General features: G+C 43.6%; 1 protein-coding gene across 1 annotated transcript in view; it reads left to right on the top strand.

The window, feature by feature from the left end:
• The window catches only part of RRBP1 (ribosome binding protein 1), a 75,185-nt gene that overhangs the window by 8,834 nt on the left and 47,725 nt on the right, over positions 1-18,626 (top strand). Inside the window, 3 exon segments of the mRNA XM_053670949.1 lie at positions 14,354-15,666; positions 15,698-15,760; positions 15,763-16,504. Coding sequence (XP_053526924.1) covers positions 14,374-15,666; positions 15,698-15,760; positions 15,763-16,504 — 2,098 coding nt within the window. The 5' untranslated portion in view covers positions 14,354-14,373.

Here is an 18,626-nt window from a genome sequence, read left to right as displayed (position 1 = left end):
TTTCCTTCATTTCACTTATTGTAGCCTTCATTTTTTCATCTAATTTGTGACCTAAATCAGCCAGTTCTGTGAGCATCCTGATCATCAGTGTTTTGAACTGTGCATCTGATAGCTTGGCTGTCTCTTGGTCGCTTAAAAAGTGTCAGTTCTGGGGCTTTGATTTGTTCTTCTGTTTGGGCCATAATTTTTGGGTCAGGTTGTGCCTGTTACATATGAAGGGCGGAGGCTTAGGTGTTCACCAGGGTGGGGCAACCCAGTGGCTGGGTCGTGACGCTGTATGCGGGGGCAGGGTTAGAGAGAGAAGAATGGTTCTTGTTCTGCTCTCTCTCAGATTTCAGTCCCCTCTGCCATTCCCCACAAACAAATTGGGCCCTTCTGGTGCTGGTTCCTGGGTGGGTGAGCTTATGTACATTCTAGAATCCTGTGGGTCTCTCCCACGAACTCTCCTGTGACTCTGGGAGTCTCTCCTGGCATCTTTTCAATAAGTGGTTTTAGGCTTTATTTTCTACTACTGGGGCCCTGGGTTGCGAGGTCTGTCTCACTGCCTGTTTTTGCCTGTTTATCTGCACTGGAATGTGTGATCTGGGTTAGCTAACCTTAGCCTTGCATGCCTGGTTGGGTCTGCTCGTTTCCTCCCTGTGCCCGGAGTCTGCTAGCCCTGCACCGCCTTCACTCCCAGGTCTGGCAGCCACCGCCTTTTCCTGCTGAGACCCCTCTCTAGTGGCCTTGGACTCCACCCCTCTTACTGGTCTGGATGAATGGTTGTCAGACTTCTGTACAGTTCAATTTTCTGTCTGTTCTGGTTGTGTTTTTGTATCTAAATCTTTGTTGTCCTTAATTTTGGTTGTGAGAGGAGGCACAGTGTTTCCCCTTATGCCTCCATCTTGTCTGGAGATTGAATGCTCCTTTTTTATCTTTACTAAAGTAAAATACATATACAGAAAAATGTAGTCATAAGTTTGTAGATCAATATAAACTTTCACAAGCTTAACACTCTTGTTTAACCAGCAGATTAAGAAACAGATTACACACCCCATGCCAGTCCTTGCCACAGCTCCTCTTGTGCCCCCTGTAGTTCCTGTCCACCCCCCAGCATACCTGCTCTCCTGGTTTCTCTGGCACACAGATACATTCAGCCTGTGTTTAAACTGGTTGTAAATGAAATGAAATCCTGTGGCATATGCTCTTTTGGGTCTTCCATTGGTTATGTGTGAGGTTCATCCATGCTGTCAGGTGAATTCATTGTTATTGTTCAGTATTCTGTCATCTGAACAAGTGAATACTTGGATTGTTTCTAATTTGGGGCTTATATTATATATAAGTTTTATTAAATTATAAATACAGAGTCTTGCCCCTAACTTTGGTGACTGCTTGTCTGCATTTCCATGGGTCTCTTCATAGGAGTGGGATCTTGGGATCAAAAGGAAACATATGCTCAGCTTTTGAAGAGAGTGCCAGACATTTCCCCAAAGTGCTGGTACTAATTTATACTCTCACCAACAGTATATGAGAGGTTGGAATATATTATACAAAGGCTGACTTTAAAAAGGAGCCAGAATGAAGTAGAGTTAGCATTGTCGTTAATACAAGAAGTAACTCTCATTCATCAGTTCTCCTTGTCAGAGAGATGGGAAGATTTGGCTGCAGGATTCTTTAGTCAAAGATGGGCCTTCCCAGAGGGGTGGTGAAAGAGGGTTGGATTTTATTGCCTAGGAAAAAATGCTGTGTCTTAATCACAATTCTGAGCAGAAAGGCAGCTTCTTGCTTTAGTTAAGTGAATTGAGGAGAAGCTCAGCCGTGCTCTGATCTGGAGATTTGAGTGCTTTCTTAGATGCCATTTCCCACCCAGGTTAATGTAGTGAGTGCTGAAATATTAAGTGGGTTTCTGAAAAACAAAGGAGCCAGCAGTTGAGTACCAGAGGTCATTCAACCCTGACCCATACATTCGTAACCTGAAAATCCCCCCACCTCATGAAATTCTTGTTCGAAGCCTCGGGTTGGTGGTGTAAGGACACTGTAGGCTCCCTTCCTCCTGGATTGTCATGTAGCCAGGTTTGGCTTTGGGAGGCTCCCTAGCACAGTCAGTCCTCCTATCATGTAGCAGGGATGGGCTCCTTTTTCTTTTAAGAGGTTGGTTGGCTGGGATTTGCTTTGGCTAGGACAACTAGTGACACCCATGCCAAATGTCAATGGCTTAAAGAAGGAAGGGTGACTGTGTTGCTGGTGATAGTGGTCTGACTGGAGTGGGTGGGGCAAGCTTGGAAGGTATTATGGAAGATAGTGAGGAGGCTGAAATGTGAAAGAAGTAGTCCTGGACTGTGAGCACAACCCTGAAGGCATTTGGCAAACTTGGCAAACTCTTGAGTTTTGATAGGATCTCTGGGCACAATATGGTGGAAGACCCTCACTTAGAGCTGGAACTTCCACACCGTCAGGGTGAAGGGAGTCAGAAGAAGGCCTGTTTGCCTGCTGCAAAGTTGAACTCACGTGTTGCGCCTATGAAGATCCCGTGAGTGGTAAGAAATTCTCAAACTGCTTATTGAATTCTTTATTATAGAGTTGACCTGGACAGATAGCATTCCTGAGCCAGTCCACAAGCAAACAGATCTTTGAAGGACTGCACCTTTATTCTAGGCCCAGTGAATCCCCAGGTATAATTTATAAGGGAAAATGAGCAGTCCCTAGTTAAGAATAACTAAACACAAAAAAGGTAGAGCTCTGTGAATGAGGTCTAGTAGAAATAGATCTGTGAGAACATAAAAGTTGAGTGGTTGATACCAATTTTAAACAACATTTTTAACTAATCTTAAAGTAATAGACAAGCTTGAAAATACCTACAAGGGAAAGAAAGTATCAAATGACCTAGCAAGATTGAAAAAGGGATTGGGTACAACTAACTTACAGATGTGAGCATCTTAGTAATTGTACTTACAAATCCAATAGATTGAAGAGAATAAATGAAATGGAAGATAGAGCAGAAAAAAATAGATACCATTTTAGAGACTCAAATAGGTGAATGATTTGTAAGACCTATTAAGAATCAGCCCTGGCTGGTATGGCTCAGGGGATTGAGTGCTGGCCTGCAAACCAAAAGGTTGCTGGTTCGATTTCCAGTCAGGGCACATGCCTGGGTTGCTTAAGAGGCAACCACACATTGATGTTTCTCTTCCTCTCTTTCTCCTCCCTTCCCCTCTCTAAAAATAAAATAAATAAAAGTTTTTTAAAAAGATCTATTAAGAATCAGGGAGAGTAGACTGTGAAGTGTGTCTAATTGGAGTTCTCAGAGAAAAGATTATGGGACTGAATCAGTATATGATGAGATAATGACTGAAAATTTTATACAACAGATTATATAAACAGATGTTTATACAGCATGTAAACAGTGTAATGATTACTAAAGCAACCAAAGGAGAAAAATCAAGAGTGAAGGTAAAATGAAGGTAACTTTTAAGACCAAAAAAAAAAAAAGAGGAGGACAGTTTTTCATTAAATTCTCAAGGATGTTCCTGGAAGGAAAGTAATGCCAAGTGGGAAGAGTACAAGCAAGAAAAATAAAGAAGGTGGTAAATACTTTTATTTGGCCAACTCCAAACAAATGTAAAGACTAATAATAATGTTGGCAGTGGGGAGGGAGCTTGAGAAAAGGATAAGATTAAATATATGAAAACAATAACAGTGAATTAAAGGGGTAATGGAATTAGTATAGAGGGGTAAAGTTTTGTTTAACTTGGTGAACCCTGCATGTTATTTTTTTAAAGGTTATTATTAGGAAATAGAAATGGTGTATTCTGAAATAGTACAGAGGAAAAATTGAATAATTTTAAAATCAAAAAGAGATAAGAAAGATAAAAAGATCCCAAGGCAGTAGTGAAATAGCACAGTGTAAGAGTATAGACTTAAACTCAGATATATCAGCATTCATATTAAATGTAAATTTACTGCTCTGCACAGTGTGGTTCAGTGGTTAGAGCACGGACCAAAGGGTTTCAGGTTTGATTCCTGGCCAGGGCACATGCTTAGCTTGCAGGTACAATCTCTGGGTCAGGCTGCTACGGTCGGACCCTGGTCCGGGTGGTGCAAGTGTCTCTCGCACATTGATGTTTCTGTTTTTCCCTTCCTCTCGCTTTTATAGCAGTGAACAAAATATGGTCCGGTGAGGGTAAAAAAATTTTTTAAGTAAATTTACTAAATCTTCTACGTAAAACATAAAGCTATCATATTTTAAATGTTTATTTAAAAGTGGTATTTTGTTATAATAGACTGTAACAAAATAATTAGAGAATAGTTCACTTTATAATGATAGAAGTTTAGTTCTACTTAAAGAAATGGCATTTTAAACTTTGCTTGCATCTTATTAACATAATCGCAAAAAGCATAATACAAAAATTGACAGGACTAAAAGAAATAGCCAAATGTATAACCACAGTAGAGAATTTTAGCACATCTTCTCAGTAGTTGACAGCTAAGTAGATAAAAAATCTGTGAGGATTAGAACTTTGAATAAAATTAGGAATGTGGTCTGTGTATGACTGTATAAATAAAAACACTATAGCCAGCTAACATATACTTGATTTCAAAAATTTTCAAAGATTGGTCATTTCCAGGCCCTTAAAGTAAGACTCAAGAAATGTCAAAGGATTGAAATTGTCTACAGCAGGTAGTCTGATCCCAATTCAGTTAAACTAGAAATATGAATAAAAATATAATTAGGACATTTCTGAGTAGTTGGACATTTTAAAAATACCTTCTTCTAGTATTATTTGTAGGTCAAAAAAATGGGAAATAGAAAATGTTGTGAAGTGAATGATAATGAAAATACTACAAATCAACACCTGTAGGATGTAGCTAAAGTGTCATTTACAGGGAAATTTATAACTTTAAATATATATAAAAGAAGAAAAGAGAAAAATAAATGAGCTAAGTAACCATCTGTCTCCAGAAGTTACAAAAGGTAAAAATAAAGTTAAATCAATCAGAAGGAAGTAATAATGAGGAACTAATGAAATAGGAAACAAATATACAGTAGAGTTCAGCAAAGCCAAAACTTATCCTTACAAAAGATGAATCCACTGGTTGTTTATAGCTACAAATAGAAAAAGTAATTTACAAAAGATATGTTTTCTAGTATTTTAAAAATAACAATAATCTTAACAAAAAAGATGGGTAAGACTGTTATAGGGCTATTCATAAGTTTAAAAGAATGTAGAACTATACCATTACTATGTTCATTGATGAGAAACTTCCATAGTGACCCTGGTCAAGTGGCTCAGTGGTAAGAGTATCTTCCTATGCACCAAAAAGTTTCTGGTTTGTTTCCAGGTCAGGACACATACCTAGGTTGTGGGTTCAGTATCTGGTTGGGGTGTTGCTTATGGTGGGGAGACAACCAGTTGATGTTTCTCCCTCCCCCTCCCCCTCTCTATCCCCCCCCTTCCTTTCTTCTCTCTTTCTCTCTCCATCTCTCTTCATCTTTCTCCATCTTTCTTCATTCCCCTCTCTCTCTCTCCCATTCCCCCCCCTCAAATTGATAAACATATCCTCAGGTGAAGATTAAAAAAGGAAAACCTCCCATAATGTACAATGTCAGTTTTCCCTACGTTTATCTATAAATTCAGTATGATTCAAATAAAAGTCTCAGTAGAATTTTTGGAGGGAATGCATAGGCCAAAATGGGGTGGTGGTGCAGGGCATAGATAAATATATAGGTAGAACAAAGTGCGGAGTCCAGTAACAGATCCAGGCATATTTCAGACTTGATAGGACAGAGGTAACCTGTAAGTTTCGGGGAGCAATGTGGAGAGAGATAGAATAGTCAGGAAATGGTGTTGGATAATTAAACTGATAGTGAAAAGTTGTGTCACTATGTCCTGTCATATACCATAGCAAATCCCAGGTGATTAAAAAACTACCTATAAAAAGCATTACTGAAGTTTCTAGAAGAAAATAACTTCTCAACAGTAAAATGACTTGTGTCATAATGGTTGTCTGCCATCCCGATGGTTGGAACCTGGGTGCGTGTGGGTCAGATGTAAGGGAGATTTTCACTCTGTATGAGTTTCAACCCATAGGAATTTATTGCCTTTATGTAACATAAATGAGTACCTTTTAACTTAAAGGATGGTGACACCTTATTCCTTTAAAAAATTAACACTCTCTGAGAGATAGTAGCTATGAACAAGAACAACAAACCATAAGTCAAATATAAATAAATTGGACAACATTAATAGTATAGTAGTTGATATAAAAAAAAATGATACATTTGGCTGAAGGAGAAACCACAGACTTTGACACATCTGAAAAATGATTAATATCCAGGACTTCCAGCCAAGACGGAGGTGTAGGTGGAAACACTGAACCTCCTCACACAATGAAATTTAAGGACAACAAAGATTTAGGAAACAAAAACACAACCAAAATAGACAGAAAATAGAACTGCACCGAAGTCCAACGACAATGGACCATTCATCCAGACCGGTATGAGGGGCCAGAGGAGAGGGGTCCCAGCAGGAAAGGGCGGTGGTTAGTGGATCTGGGTGGGTATGGGACGAAAACCCAGTAAGGCTCGCAAGGAGGCTGGCTGACCACGGACACACATTCACACGCAGATAAATGAGGCAGAAAAATGGGTGCTGAGACAGACCGCGCAAACCAGGGCTCCAGCAACGGGAAATAAAGCCTAAAAGCACTGATTGGAAAAACTTTCGGGGGTTGATGTGCCGGGAGAGGCTCCCAGCCTCACAGGAGAGTTTGTCGGGGAGACACACAGGGTCCTAGAACGTACACAAGCCCGCCCACCCGGGATCTAGCACCAGAAGGGCCCAATTTGCTTGTAGGAAGCAGCAGAGGGGACCGAAATCCGAGAGAGAAAGGAACAAGCACCATGGCTCCCTCTCTGACCTCATCTCCACATACAGCGTCACAACCCAGCAACTTGTGTTGCCCCACCCTGGTGAACACCTAGGCTCTGCCACTCATACGTAACAGGTATGTCAAGACAAAAAAAAATGGTTCAAGCAGAACAGCTCAAAGCCCCAGAGCCAGTACTTCTAAGTGACCAAGAGATAGCCAGCCTATCAGATGCACAGTTCAAAACACTGGTGATCAGGATGCTCACCGAACTGGTGGATTTGGGTCACAAATTAGATGAAAAAAATGAAGGCTACACTAAGTGAAATGAAGGAAAATACAAATGGAACCAATAGTGATGGAAAGAAAACTGGAACTCAAATCAATGGAGTGGACCAGAAGGAAGAAAGAAACAACCAAACAAAAAAGAATGAAGAAACAAGAATTCAAAACATGAGGAGAGGCTTAGGAACTGCCAGGACATCTTTAAACATTCCAACGTCTGAGTTATAGGGGTACCAGAAGGGGAAGAGGAAGAGCAACAAGTGGAAAACTTATTTGAACAAATAATAAAGGAGAACTTCCCCACTCTGGCAAAGGAAATAGACTTCCAGGGAATCCAGGAAGCTCAGAGAGTCCCAAAGAAGGTGGACCCAAGGAGGAACACACCAACACACATCATAATTATATTACTCAAGATTAAAATGAAGGAGAATTCTAGAAGCAGTAAGAGATAAGGGGACAGTCACCTACAAAGGAGTTCCCATGAGACTGTCAGTGGATTTCTCAAAAGAGATCTTACAGGCAAGAAGGGGCTGGACAGAAGTATTCCAATCATGAAAGGCAAGGACCTACATTCAAGATTGCTCTATCCAGCAAAGCTTTCATTTAGAATGGAAGGGCAGGTGAAGTGCTTCTCAGATAAGGTCAAGTTAAAGAAGTTGATCATCACCAAGGCCTTATTATATGAAATGTTAAAGGGACTTATGTAAGAAAAAGAAGATAAAAAAATGGACAGTGAAAGGACAGCAAACTCACAGTTATTAATAACCACACCTAAAACAAAAGCAAACTAAGCGGACGGCGAGATGAGGAACAAAACCACAGAAATGGAGATCACATAGAAGGTTAGCCACAGGGGAGTGGGAGGAGGAGAAGCGGGGAGAAGGTGCAGAGAATAAGCATAGATGATAGGTAGAAAATAGACGGGAAGGGCAAGAATAGTATGGAAAATGTAGAAACTAAAGAACTTGTGACACATGGACTTGAACTAAAGGGAGTGAATGGGGGAGGGGGTGTGCAGGGTGGAGGGGAATGAAGGAGGGGAATGGGACAATGGTAATGGCACAATCAATAAAATATATTAAAAAATAAGAAGTAAAAATGATTAATATCCAAATATGTAAGTCACCTACAAACAGGAAAAAAAAACTGATAGAAAAAATGAGCAAAGGATATAAACAGTAAGTGACACAGTGAAGTAATCTGAAGGGCTAGTAACAAGGCCCCACATCACATCCATTTGATTGGTGTCATTTCTCAGGTTTGACCACATGTTGGTGGGGATGTGGAGGAAGGCGGGCCGTTGTCAGCACTGCTCCTATGGGGAGCAGTTTGACAGCATCTGGCACAGCAGTGCCTACATTGTGACCTAGCAGGTCCAGTTCTACATGTATCATAGAGAAATCTGTGTATGAACACAGGGAATTTGGGGGATATGTCACACTCTAGTTTTGTGTGAATAGCGTAAGTTTTTAAAGCCCAAATGCCTGTTATAGGCATTTCCATTTGTGGTCTAGTTATTGCACATAATATAGGAATTAAAATGAACTAAAGCTATGTGTATTTATATATATATCTCAAAAACTAAGTTTAGTTTTTAAAAAATTTTGCTCGATAATACCTGCAGTATTATATATATATATATATTTTTTTATAATCTTTACCAGAGGACATTTTTTATTGCTTTCTGGAGAGAAAGGAAGGGAGAGAAACACTGATGCAAGCCCTGGCTGGTGTGCTCAATAGGTTGGGAGTTGGCCTGCAAATCGGAAGGTCACCTGTTCAATTCTCGATCAGTGCGCATCCCTGGGTGCAGGCCAGGTACCCCATTGGGGGCGAGTGAGAGGCAACCCATTGATGTTTCTCTCGCACATCGATGTTTCTCTCTTTCTCCCTCCCTTCCCATCTCTCAAAAAATAAATAAAATCTTTAAAAAAGAAAAGAAAAAACATTGATGTGAGAGATAAACATCAATCAGTTGCCTTCAGTATGTGCCTAGACTAGGGATCAAACCCACGACTCAGTCATGTGCCCTGACTGGAATCACACCCACGACTTTTTGGCTAAGGGATGATGACCCAGCCAACAGAGCCACACTGACCCAGGGCAGTAGTGAGATTTATACAGCACTCATTACTCAGAGTTACATGGTACTTTATTAGTGGAGCCACATGTTTGTAATGTAAGTGTAAACGTGTGAAGGTGCTAAGAGACACATCCCAGGTGTTGACAGAGAGCAAGGGAGAAACTTTTAAGAGTATTGGAAGTAAATGTGGTGAAATGTTTGGATATGATAAACCGTTATCAAAGGAAGGAGGGTGGTAGGTAAATGGATGTTCACAATATTTTTCTTAATCTTTTGTGTATTAAATAGTGATACTGATATAATCATATCTGTTAGGACTTCTGTTTCATTGCCATTCTGTTTTAGTTTTGCACCTTACTGGTAGGTAACCTTGTGCCCAGGAAATATATTTGGGGACTTGTTCTCTGTGACACTCCCATCCTTCAGCACACTTTCGCCTCATGGTTTTTCTAAGAGCCCACACATGGCCCACAGCAGGAGAGCTGGTTAGTGATGACACCCTGTCCTGGGGGTACTGTTGAAGGTTCTTTTGCAAAACCTACCTCATCCCAATTGCCAGATTGCAATGAACTGGCCAAACTGGACTAGATTGGTCTGGCCATATAAGTTATCTCATGATGTACCTCATGTCTGAAGAATTTGGGATTTCTACTTTTTTTAAAAATCCTCACCCAAGGACATTTTTTAAATTGCTTTTTAGAGAGAGAAGAAGGAAGAGAGAAATGTTGTGAGAGAGGCACATTGATTGGTTGTATCCCAGATGTGCCCAGACTGGGGATCAAACTGCAACCTAGGTGTGTGCCCTGACTGGGAGTTGAACTTGCAACACTTTGGTTATGGGACAGTGCTCCAACCAACTGAGCTACACTGGCGAGGGCCTCCACTTACTTTTATTCCTTGAATATTTACCCTCTAGGAACAGAAGAAAAGCCATTCTTTTAGGACTTTCAAGGTGGACCAGTGAATTTGAGCCAGCTGAGCCTGGGAGTGAGTGGTCCCTGAGCCTCTGGGTGGCCTCTCGCTTCCTTTCTTTACAGGCCTTTGCCTTTCTATTTTACAGTTTAAGAGTACTAGCAATAGTAAATAAAAGTAAATTTTTATAGCAGTGTCCAAAATTGATAGAATATAGGTGCTTTATGGTCAGCTCACATATAGAATGTGGGCCAGCATATACCTTGTTTGCCAACCTGGGAATGGCCTGTGGGAAGAAACAAAGCACCCGGAATGCTGATCGCGTGAGCACTTTATGCTTTACATTCCCATGAAACAGGCATCTCCCATGGTGTTCCTACCAAGCTCATCCTGCAGGGCAGCAGGAAGACTGGCTTTCACTCATATCTCTGCTGTTTGTGGTGATATGGCCTTAGCCTGTGCGTTTTAGTGTATTACTCCTTAAGGCTAGGGCTTTTTATTTCCCTGTGAAAGATATCTTTAAAAGCAATTCTGATCTAGGAATTAGTGGTGGGGGGTGTAATTTCTTTTTAGAGCAACCCATTCTGCAAAAGTTGGGAAGACACATTTGTACTGCTGTCCAACATAGACTTGTGTGTGCTGTTGAGGGAGGTATTCTCCCAAGCTAGCCTTTCTGGATTTTGTGCTCCCAGCAGAGAGTATATTTTTGTATTTCATGTTTGCCTAACTTCAGAAAGATTCAAGGCTAATTTTTCAACTTTGGTTTTTCTGCCTAGACCACAAAGCTGCACAGGCTGCACAGTGGTCGACAGGGACAGACCCTACTTTGTAGCAGCCTGGTGACCTGCAGCTCCAGGAGAGAACACCCCTCAAGTGCAGAGTTGTTGGGAAGCCACTTGGATCTTATGGAGACTTGGCCAGGGTGACTCAGGCCCCTGATATTTTGCTGCCTCTGGAGAAGGGGTGTTTTAGAGGAATTTTGTCATGTGAATGTAGTAATTATAATATAGTTTTTGTACCCAGATATGTCCATTGGTGAAGTTCTGTGAGGTCCTTGTGAGGACTGGAGTTTCAGTTGGTAGATGCCCACCAAGAAATGGAGATTGACTGTAGCCCATTCCAAGGCTTTTTGTCCTTGCCTTCCCACACCATGGAGCCCTCCAGGTCTTAGCAAGGCACAGGTTCCTTTTTGACACTTAGCTTGTGAGTGTGTTTCTGAAAGGACTAATTTGGGACATACTCTGTCGACCCTCATAAATGAGGGCACCCTGGCTGTGGATCACACTACACTGTTGGAACCTACAGCCAGAGGTCGTGGTCCATTTACCCAGGTTGAAGGTTCCATGAGGCCATCTCAGAGGTTCCAACTGGAAAGAAGAGTTTGACTTGGTTTGGCAGACCCAGGGCGATAGGCTAGGAGCAGTAGCATAGCTATAGCTGATGAAGTTACCACCACGGAAAGCTTATGTGTGAAGTTTTTGTCAGGAGCACATTAAACCATCTTCCTGCAAGGGTTTTATTCGAAAAGCACTATGAAATAGTGTGCTTGTTGTCTCTGATATAGCTCTGTTGTGTATTAGTCCCATAGTTGAAGGGTTGTGGGTTCAATTCCTGGTTGGGGCAGGTACTTAAGTTGTGAGTTTGATCCCTGGTCCAGGCACATACAATCCCAGGTCCAGGTGCATATGGGAGGCAGCCAGTTGATGCTTCACTCTCACACCCATGTTTCTCTCCCTCTTTCTAAAAAGTAAGGAAAAAAACGTCCTTGCGTGTGGACAAAAAAAGAAAGAAGAAATAGTGTCCTTGTTCTGAGAGGACAGTGATTTTTCCTAGAACATAATGCTGAGACATTTAAAACAATCTCTGTTCTCTGTTCCTTCTTTAAAATGCCTAAGGTCAAAATTCAGATTTCAAGATTGTTTAGAAATTCCTGTTCTTGTTTCCCTCTCCCACTCCCTCTGGAAGAGGACTCTCAACTTCTAAGCCACTGACAAGCCTGGTCCTGACCTGGATGCTGTGTCTAGAGATTTGGGGTATTATGCTAGGGAGGGGTATCCGCCTCCCCTGCTCCTCCTCTTCTCCTTTCCACTTTCCCTTGTCCACCCGTCGTACGTTCGCATTCTGTTCACTAATTCCACCGATGAGCCTCTGTAGGGAGCTAGGCTCTATTTCTCACTCCAGTTCACAGGGCTGGGAATGTGATAATAACATCAAAATTAGTTGATATAAGTTGATTGTATCCAAATAAATAAACTTTGGAGTTCCTCACTGAAGTCAAATCTAGCCTGGCCTGTCAGCCAGGAAAGTGCGGAGCGGCCTGCCTCTGACCCTTTGGACTTTGGTGCATGGCAAGGGATGGTTTTTCCTTTTGGTTGGGAATGTGTTACCAGGCAAAGGGCCCTCTCTCTGGGGTGAGGATTGGGCCTGATGACACTGTCCTCCCTCCCTCTTTGCAGCCCCCAGATGAAACATTCCAGACCTGGAGTCTTTTGTGGGCCTCCCAAGACTGATACCTCCTGCTTCGTAATGTGTGGATTTTGATTCTGTAACTCTTAAGCAGCTATCACTGGCAAAAGACCATTTTTTTCTCACCAAATTTGTGCTCGGTTTTCAGAATAATAATGAAAAGTTTTTCATTCCTGACCTTGGGCAGTTGTATTTACCAGCATGGGGGAAATAGGAGGTGACAGAGTCGAGATAGCACATCAGGGGCCTTCTGGCCAGAATGATGCTCAGAACCTGCAGAAGTGTTTGGTTTGTCTTGTTAATGGCAGACGGCACCAGGTGTTAGACCTCTGTCCATGAGTTTGGCTAGTAAAAATTCAGAACCCAAGACTCACATACAAGCCAAAGTTTATTTAGAAAGTCACAGAGGTAGAGGAAGTGGAGGTGTGGAAGAAGTGAGTGAGCTAGGTTGTGTGGACTCAGGAAATACATTCCAGAGCAAAAGAGAGGCCCTTGGAACTTAGAAGAAAGAAAGCAAGGGTACATGCCTTCAGGGAGGAAAGGGGGAAGAAAAGGCCTGGCCAGGAGTATGCCTGAGGAAAGAAGAGGGTGGGGAAAAGAGAGAGAGCACATGCTGAGTTTTAAGGACTTTTATGGAAGGTCTCTGGATGTCCTCAGTAGAATATTCATAAGCTTTCCAGGTGTGTCTTTTCAGGATCGTGGTCTGTACTGATCCGTTGGCCCCTGGGCGAGGAACAGTAGTCATGGCAGCTGGTCCGATATCAACCATGGCATCACCCTGCCTGGCCTTGCTGTTTTTCTGGGCCTGGAGCCGAAACACAACTGAGGCCTAGATGTCATCTCTAGTTTGACCGAAACTCTGTCTCTGTGATCAACAGACCCTAGGCCGCCTTGTTCCTAAGATTATTTGATGTAGGTCAGAACCTCATTGTCTTGGGGGCTTAATGCTTAAGGGGAGTGGTCATGCAAGGGTCTGTATGGGAGTCGTATGAGGCTTTTCTCTGGTCCCCTCTGAAGGGAGGGTTCCTTCTCTGAAGGGAGACTACTGCTTGAGTAGTGACGTGCTAGGGGAGGAAAGGTCAGGGGAGGGTCTGAACCACATGACCAGCTATATGAAATAGGTCATCCTGGGGGCAAGGTTCTACCTTAGAATAGTCTGGTACTAGGCACCTAGGGCTTTCCTGCCATGGTGACCTTTCATATCTGGCTTATCATTCCTACTCTGCTTATCTTTAACTGCCTACTATATCAGGCTTACCTGGTATTTTTTAAACTTTGTCAATTTTACAGTGAGTAAAAAAGGTTTATGGCCAATTGGGTATGGCCAGTTGACACTAGCTTCCTAATTTAGTGGGCATTTTTGCCACAGTCCTCACCACTCCCTATTTTTCGCACCTGGCCTGTACTTGGGCGCATGTGCATGTTCAGTTCCTGCTGTGGGGAATATTTGAATTGTGATCAAAGCTTCTGAGTCTCCAGGGCATCGAATTGCGTAAGTACAGACCTGCACTCTGACATTTTTCTAGTGTTTTGTGTCTGCTGGCACTGAAAAGGACTGCTCATATCTCGCTTAAAAATTGCTCAGTTCTAGGGAGGAGCAGGTAAGAATGTATGACATCAGAGATTACCTGGATTTGTTTCTTCTTTTGACTTTATCAGTTTTAGGAATCAGTGAAACCTTAAGTTTGATGGTGGGGGTGGGAATGGGAACTAAATGTCTTTGTTTCTGCAAAAGGTAATCTATGTGTATGTGTTTGGCAGGTAACGGAAGGCAAGCCAGAATGGACATTTACGACACTCAGACCTTGGGGGTTGTAGTCTTTGGTGGATTCATGGTTGTTTCTGCCATTGGCATCTTCCTGGTGTCAACCTTCTCCATGAAGGAGACATCATATGAAGAAGCTCTGGCCAATCAGCGCAAGGAAATGGCAAAAACTCATCACCAGAAAGTGGAGAAGAAAAAGAAGGAGAAAACAGTAGAGAAAAAAGGAAAAACCAAGAAAAAGGAAGAGAAACCCAATGGGAAGATACCTGACCATGAGCCAGCCCCCAACATGACCATCCTCCTCAAAGACCCAGTGAGGGCACCTGCAATGGCTGTGGCTCCAACCCCAGTCCATCCCCCTGTTGTCATGACCCCTATAGCCACGGTACCAGCCATGCCCCAAGAGAAGCTGGCCACCTCCCCTAAGGACAAAAAGAAGAAGGAGAAAAAAGTAGCAAAGGTGGAACCAGCAGTTAGTTCTGTAGTGAATTCTATTCAGGTTCTTGCCTCAAAGGCTGCCATCTTGGAAACTGCTCCTAAGGAGGTGCCTATGGTGGTTGTGCCCCCAGTGGGGGCCAAGTTCAGTACCCCAGCCACAAGTACTGTACAGGGCAAAAAGGCAGAAGGGACCCCGAACCAGGGTAGAAAGGCAGAAGGGACCCCAAACCAGAGCAAAAAGGCAGAGGGAACTTTCAGCCAGGGCAGAAAGGCGGAGGGAACTCCCAACCAGGGCAAGAAGGCAGAAGGGGCCCACAATCCAGGCAAAAAGGCAGAGGGGACCCAGAACCAGGGCAAAAAGGTAGAGGGGGCCCAGAATCAAGGCAAAAAAGTGGATGGGATCCAGAATCAAGGTAAAAAAGCAGAGGGGGGCTCCAACCAGGGCAAAAAGGCAGAGGGAGCCCAGAACCAGGGCAAAAAGGCAGAGGGGGCTCAGAACCAGGGCAAAAAGGCAGAGGGGGCCCAGAACCAGGGCAAAAAGGCAGAGGGGGCTCAGAACCAGGGCAAAAAGGCAGAAGGGGCCCCCAACCAGGTCAAGAAGGCAGAGGGGGCTCCCAACCAGGGCAAAAAGGCAGAGGGGGCCCAGAACCAGGGCAAAAAGGCAGAGGGGGCCCAGAATCAGGGCAAAAAGGCAGAGGGGGCCCAGAACCAGGGCAAAAAGGCGGAGGGGGCTCAGAACCAGGGCAAAAAGGCGGAGGGGGCTCAGAACCAGGGCAAAAAGGCGGAGGGGGCTCAGAATCAGGGCAAAAAGGCGGAGGGGGCTCAGAACCAGGGCAAAAAGGCAGAGGGGGCTCAGAATCAGGGCAAAAAGGCGGAGGGGGGCTCAGAACCAGGGCAAAAAGGCGGAGGGGGCTCAGAACCAGGGCAAAAAGGCGGAGGGGGGCTCAGAATCAGGGCAAAAAGGTGGAGGGGGGGTCAGAACCAGGGCAAAAAGGCAGAGGGGGTTCAGAACCAGGGCAAAAAGGCAGAGGGGGCTCAGAACCAGGGCAAAAAGGCGGAGGGGGGTCAGAACCAGGGCAAAAAGGCGGAAGGGGCTCAGAACCAGGGCAAAAAGGCAGAGGGGGGTCAGAATCAGGGCAAAAAGGCAGAGGGGGCTCAGAACCAGGGCAAAAAGGCGGAGGGGGGTCAGAATCAGGGCAAAAAGGCAGAGGGGGCTCAGAACCAGGGCAAAAAGGCGGAGGGGGGTCAGAATCAGGGCAAAAAGGCGGAGGGGGCTCAGAACCAGGGCAAAAAGATGGAGGGGACCCAGAACCAAGGCAAAAAGACTGAGGGGACTCCCAACCAGGGCAAAAAGGTGGAGGGGGCTCAGAATCAGGGCAAAAAAGTTGAGGGGGCTCAGAATCAAGGCAAAAAGGCAGATTCAGTTGCTAATCAGGGCACAAAGGCAGAGGGTATTGCAAACCAGGGGAAAAAAGCAGAGGGAGCCCTTAATCAAGGCAAGAAGGCAGAGGGAACTCCAAATCAGGGCAAAAAGTCAGAAGGGTCCCCCAACCAGGGCAAAAAGGTGGATGCATCTGCCAATCAGAGTAAAAAGTCAGAGTCGACTCCTAACCAGAGCAAAAATGCAGATATGGTTCAGAGCCAGGAGGCACCAAAGCAAGAGGCTCCAGCAAAGAAGAAGTCTGGTTCGAAGAAGAAAGGTGAACCTGGTAAGTAGCTTTTATTTCTTTATGACCTAGCAGAGAAAGGCAACCTTTAAATGGCTTATGGAGTCCCTCTGGGGAAGCCATCTGTGTCAGTTATTGGCACAAGGTTGCATAACAAACATTTCAGATTTCAGTGGCTTACACCAGCATTTATTCTTGCTCCTGTTGAATTGATTAGAGGTTGACTGATGTGTGTTGTCTTAGCTGAGTGAGTCTGTTCACACCACAGTGCAACTGGGTTTGGCTCCTTTCTGCAGGTTGAGCGTAGTTTCTCTTCCACACATGTTCATTCTGCGGCTCAGCCTGAGACTTCAGTGACTCTCAGGGCAAAGGACATTCTCATGGATGACAGAGCTATAAAAGGGCACATTTCCGAATAGAATTCTTGACTAGAGCAAGTTTGTGAGAGAGCTTGAGTGAGTAGACAGCAAATCTTTCTTAAATGTTTGTGTTCTGTTAGACTGTTCTGTTGTGTACCTCACCTGGTATTTTAGCAGCATAGCTTTATTCATTGCTATGTGTTTATTGAGTCAATAATGATAGGATGTTTTCAAGGAGCAATGGTATTCACCCCCCAACCCCCCAGTGTCCTGTCTTCCTTAACACCTATCTGTTATTTTAATATGATATATACTATAGAACATTAGTGTCCTGTTATCTTTTTAGTTTATATTACTATAGGAATTTGGCCAGTTGGTTCATATTTCATTTTCACATGTTCATCACTCATTTGATAGAATAGTCTTAGTTTTCTTTCAAGTCTTTGACTAGTTGATTTAGAAAATGAATTACATTTGTCTTGATGAGGCACCTTAGGGGTTTTGAAATGTTTGGACTTATGCTGGGGACACAGGATCCTATCTCTTTGGCTGGATTTTCCTTTCTTGCTTCTTCGTGAAGCTATATTACCTTTCTCAGTCATTCTCCCAAGATTAAGGGGAGCATTTGCTTAGGCAGCACCCTGCTCCATGTGAGGGGACCTACACTCTATGAGTGGCTTTTGGCTCCTGCTGAGGATCAGGGATCAGCCACCTGCACCCATAGTTCAGGTCAACCTTATAGCCTATTGAAAGCCCAATAACTCAGCCTCAGCCCTGCCTCCAAAGGCTGGAGGGAGGGCACACTGCCCTTGTTTAAGGTGATGTTCCACTTGACCTAGGGACAAGGGCATTTTATTTGTGAAGACAGGGATGGGATTGAGAACCAGCCTGATTTCTGGCTCTCAAACATCAGGTGTATTCAGAATAGAGCTTTCTCTGTCCTGTGGCCGTTATTACCATGTATGGCTTTAGATAGCTGAGATAAGGCATGAAACAGAAAAGTGATGATAATATAGGAAGGAAGGCAAAATAGTATTAATTAATAGGAAGTAGAGAGCCTTGTTAGGAGGAATGTAACTGAACAAAATGGAGGTTTGACTGTATACCACCACAAAAACTAAACTTGTAAGGCAGGTGCTGGTGCAAAAGGAAAGAGGTTTTATTCAGGTGTCATGAGACCTGAGAGAATGGTGGACTCCCATCTCAAAGACCATCTCAGTCTTCTTGCTCAACCCTGAGGTTCTTATAGGGATAGGAAGGGGAGAGCTTTTTTTCCTATCCAGTTATCTTTTTAGCTATTGGCATGCCTGGGGACCTGTCTATTCATCTGTCTAGCTATTGGTGTGCTTGGACTGTATCCATTCATTTTTCTAGCTTTTGGTGCACTCAATGTAAGAACCTCCCCCTGCTGCCATCTTGGCTAATGGGGGAGACTTCCCAGCACTTTGTCTATGGTAACAACCACTCCCCCCCTAAAAACTGGACCTTTGTAATCTTACAAGGGCGAAAATAAAAAGTGAAGGATGAAGGTATCTTCTGTAATTACTTCCTGCTGTCAAAGGATGTAGTCTTACCTATCCCTGGGTCCTGAGATTCTTACTATCTGCTAAAGGAAGGTGGGGGTTGGGATCAGGAATGGAGAAAAGCCTTTATGTGAGGGAGAAGGATTGCTGTCTTGGGAGGGCAGCATACACAGTGTCTACACTTGGGCACTTCTGAACAAGCAGAGCTGGTGGGCTGCTTCATATTTCAAGAGGTGAAGTTGGGCTTCCAAAGTAAGACCTAATGTGCAGACAGTCAATCAA

Source organism: Artibeus jamaicensis, unplaced genomic scaffold (assembly GCF_021234435.1).
Source record: "Artibeus jamaicensis isolate MK-2021 breed Jamaican fruit bat unplaced genomic scaffold, CSHL_Jam_final contig_65, whole genome shotgun sequence".
NCBI lineage: Eukaryota > Metazoa > Chordata > Mammalia > Chiroptera > Phyllostomidae > Artibeus > Artibeus jamaicensis.
This window is presented reverse-complemented; position numbering and strand designations above follow the sequence as displayed.